Genomic DNA, 3,271 nt, shown 5'->3' on the forward strand with positions numbered 1-3,271 from the left:
AGGCTTTTTTTTTTATTTTATTACGTTGTATTTATTATTTACTTGCACACTATGGTTTATGTACTTGCAATAATGTTTAATTATATATAGTTTATGGTAGATTACCAGTAGTTGTACATTTGTCCACACAGGTGAAGTGGATTCGTATCGTTTGGATACTTCTCCTGGTTTGACAAAATATTACGTCCCTTTGTATGAAGATTCAGTTAAGCCGTCTGTTGGGAAGGTTTTTCCTAATTTGGATACTAGGGTTGCATTTTATACTAAATATGCATCGATTGTTGGGTTTGATGTTCGACTAAGTCACTTGTCAAAATGTGCTGATGGGACCATTGTTTGGAAGTATGTTCTTTGTAATCGAGAGGGCCATAAGCACGTTGTTTGTAGGGATAAATCGTCAGTAGCAGAATTGGATGGTGATGCGGAGTCTTCGGTTAAAAAGAGGAGGAGATTTTCAAATAGGGTTGGGTGTGGGGCTTGTGCTATTTTTAGATATGGAGGTGATGGCACTTATGTTATTCACAGGTTTGAAGAGCGTCATAACCATTCATTGACATCAGTAATGTCAAGACAGTTTCTGAAGATGAATAGAAAGGTTGGACCTGGTCATATGAGGTTCGTTGCTGATTGTGGAATAGTGAACATTAGGCCAGTGCAGAGTTTTCGGTTGTTTGGTGAGATGTTTAGTGGGTTGGCAAATGTTGGTGCAACAAGTTTGGAATTTCGTAATATTAAAAGGGACGTGGACGCATTTTCTGCTGGGGTTGATGCACAGATGATTGTGACTAATTGCTTAAAAAAAAAAGAAGTATGTCCAGCTTTGTTTTTTGCATTTGATGTTGATGAGTATGACCACTTATCCAGATTTTTTTGGGGTGATGCGGTTTCTAGGAAGAATTTTAAACTTTTTAGTGACGTTGTGTCATTTGATGCCAAATATCAGACAAACAGGTTAGTTTTGGTAGTGTAGGGCATAAGTTTTATATTCTGTTGTGTTATTGGTCATATTTTTGGTCATAATGCAAGTATATATGTTTATAGGTGCAACTAGTCTACACTAAATGCGCATGTACTCTCTGACAAACTTTACATTTTTTTTCCAGGTATGATATATATGGTGTTTACACCATTTACTGGTGTCAATAACCATAAAAAGTCTATTACTTTTGGGGCTGAGTTGTTGACAAAAGAGGATATTGAGTCATATGTGTGGTTGTTTGAGAAATTTAAGGAAGCGATGGGTACTGAGCCAGTATTGGTTGTTATTGATCAAGATCCAGCAATGAGGGTTGCATTTCCACGTGTGTTCAAGGAAGCTAAGCATAGGTTTTGCATGTGGCACATTATGTCTAAGGTAGGAGATAAGGTTGGCCCTTCATTGAGTAAAAATGAGACTTTTAGGTCAAAGTTGAATTCTGTTGTATGGAGTCATTATTTGGAACCAGCTGAATTTGATTATCAATGGAATGTTGTCATGGAGGAGTTTGGGTTGTTGGAGCATAGTTGGTTTGTCAAGATGTATGATCTTCGTCATCTTTGGATTCCTGCATACTTTAGTGATGTTAGTATGAATGGTTTAATTAGGACTACATCTCGGTCGGAGAGTGAGAATAGTTTCTTTGGTTCTTTTACTACTCCTCAGTCCAACTTGGTTGAATTTTTTATGCATTTTGATCGTGCGATTGATAGTCAACGCTATTCTATTAATAAACTCAACAGTGACTCGGTGGCATGCTTTCCAGATTTGAAGACACCACTGTCTATGGAGAAACATGCTACATATGTGTATACTCTTACAGTTTTTTATTTGGTGCAAGCTGAGATTTGTGCAACATGTTTTAGATGTCGAGTTCTAAATGTTCGAGATGACCAAGGGGTCTTGTATTATGATATTAAAGACGAAAATGACCGAGTGTTTAGGGCGGTGCATAATGTTGCTGAAGTAAAATCTTCATGTGGATGTAAACCGTTTGAAAGGGTAGGGTTGCTTTGTAGGCATATTTTTGTAGTTTTCAAAGATTTGAACTTGGATTCAATTCCATTGGTCTATGTAGTTAACCGGTGGACCAAGAGTGCATCATTAGGTCAAACTTTTGATATTGATGGTGTTGTTGTTGATCAATATGGAGGTGTTGATGAGAAGTTGGTGATATTGAAAAATGTGTGGTTAGATATTCAATGCTGTGTTAGTATGGTTCAGTCTGACATTGATCGTTTGAAAGTGTTTTCCCAGATCATTAAGGACCACAAGGATATGCTTTTGGCTGATAAGGGTGGCTGTTCTTCTACTGTTGATAAGAGGTCAGTCATCGAGTCAATATGTGGTTCTTCAGTCCCTTCCGAAGTTTCCATTCTTCCACCAAACAAAGCGAAGAACAAGGGTAGTGGTAGGCGCATTAAAGGTTGCAAGGAGATTGCCATTGAACAAGTAAGAAGGAGAGGACTTGCAAGACTTGCAACAAACCTAATCATGATAGTAGGAATTGTGTGTTGAGGAAAACGAAGGATAAGGTGTAACACCCCGTGTTACGGCTCCTAAAACCAATTAATCATTTAATCAATTACCCAAAAGAAAGGACTAAATTCCAATAATTAATTAAGAAAAGGCCCACCATAGTCCATGGGCCCTTATCCCTAAACCCAATCCCCTAGTTCTAGAAGGAATAGAACTAACCCTAATTAGAGACTCTTAGGTATATAAATAGGGGGCATAGGAGGCACCTAGAACCCACACCGCAATAATCCCTCACCACACAAGAAGTTCAAAGAATCCCCCTAGGAGGAATCAAGAAAGAAGGAATCTTAAAGAAAGACCCTTCATAGCCAAGGAAATTAATTAAGGCTAAGAGGTAACCCATGTCTCAACAAAACCTATTTTCCTTGCTATAATTATCTTCTTTGGCCTCCTCTCTATACTTGTGTCTTGATGAGTCATTTATGATATTGATGATATGATCTTGATGATTGTGAGATGATTTTATATGTGATCTTGATGATCTTGATGATGATAAGAGGTTCTTGATGATTATGTGATGTTCTTGATGAATCTTGATGTTTTGATGATTAAAAGATGAACTATGATTTTATTGATTTAAATATGATTAGAGCCCTAGGTTAAAATTGGGAATTTCGTATTGTGTTATTCTTGATATAATTGGGTGGAATTTCGCATGTTCGGGTGTTGATTATGCTTAGAAGTCATGATAGGATATGTGCTATATGATTCTTGCTTTTGATCCGTTAATTGTCTACGTGGTGTCATCAATTGCGT

The 3,271-nt window shown here is 37.3% G+C and overlaps 1 protein-coding gene across 1 annotated transcript; it reads left to right on the top strand.

Annotated features, from left to right (window-relative positions):
- The first annotated feature begins 1,114 nt into the window (after positions 1 to 1,114).
- Positions 1,115 to 2,494, top strand: LOC109167440 (protein FAR1-RELATED SEQUENCE 5-like). The gene has a single exon (XM_019316455.1). The coding sequence runs from the start codon at positions 1,115 to 1,117 to the stop codon at positions 2,492 to 2,494; it is 1,380 nt and encodes a 459-aa protein (XP_019172000.1).
- The last annotated feature ends 777 nt before the right edge of the window (positions 2,495 to 3,271 follow it).

The sequence above is a fragment of the Ipomoea nil genome, unplaced genomic scaffold (assembly GCF_001879475.1).
Source record: "Ipomoea nil cultivar Tokyo-kokei standard unplaced genomic scaffold, Asagao_1.1 scaffold3162, whole genome shotgun sequence".
NCBI classification, from domain to species: domain Eukaryota; kingdom Viridiplantae; phylum Streptophyta; class Magnoliopsida; order Solanales; family Convolvulaceae; genus Ipomoea; species Ipomoea nil.

Bases quoted from the DNA above. Each gene is read 5' to 3' on its own strand.
- LOC109167440 (XM_019316455.1), top strand. From the start codon at position 1,115: ATGGTGTTTACACCATTTACTGGTGTCAATAACCATAAAAAGTCTATT.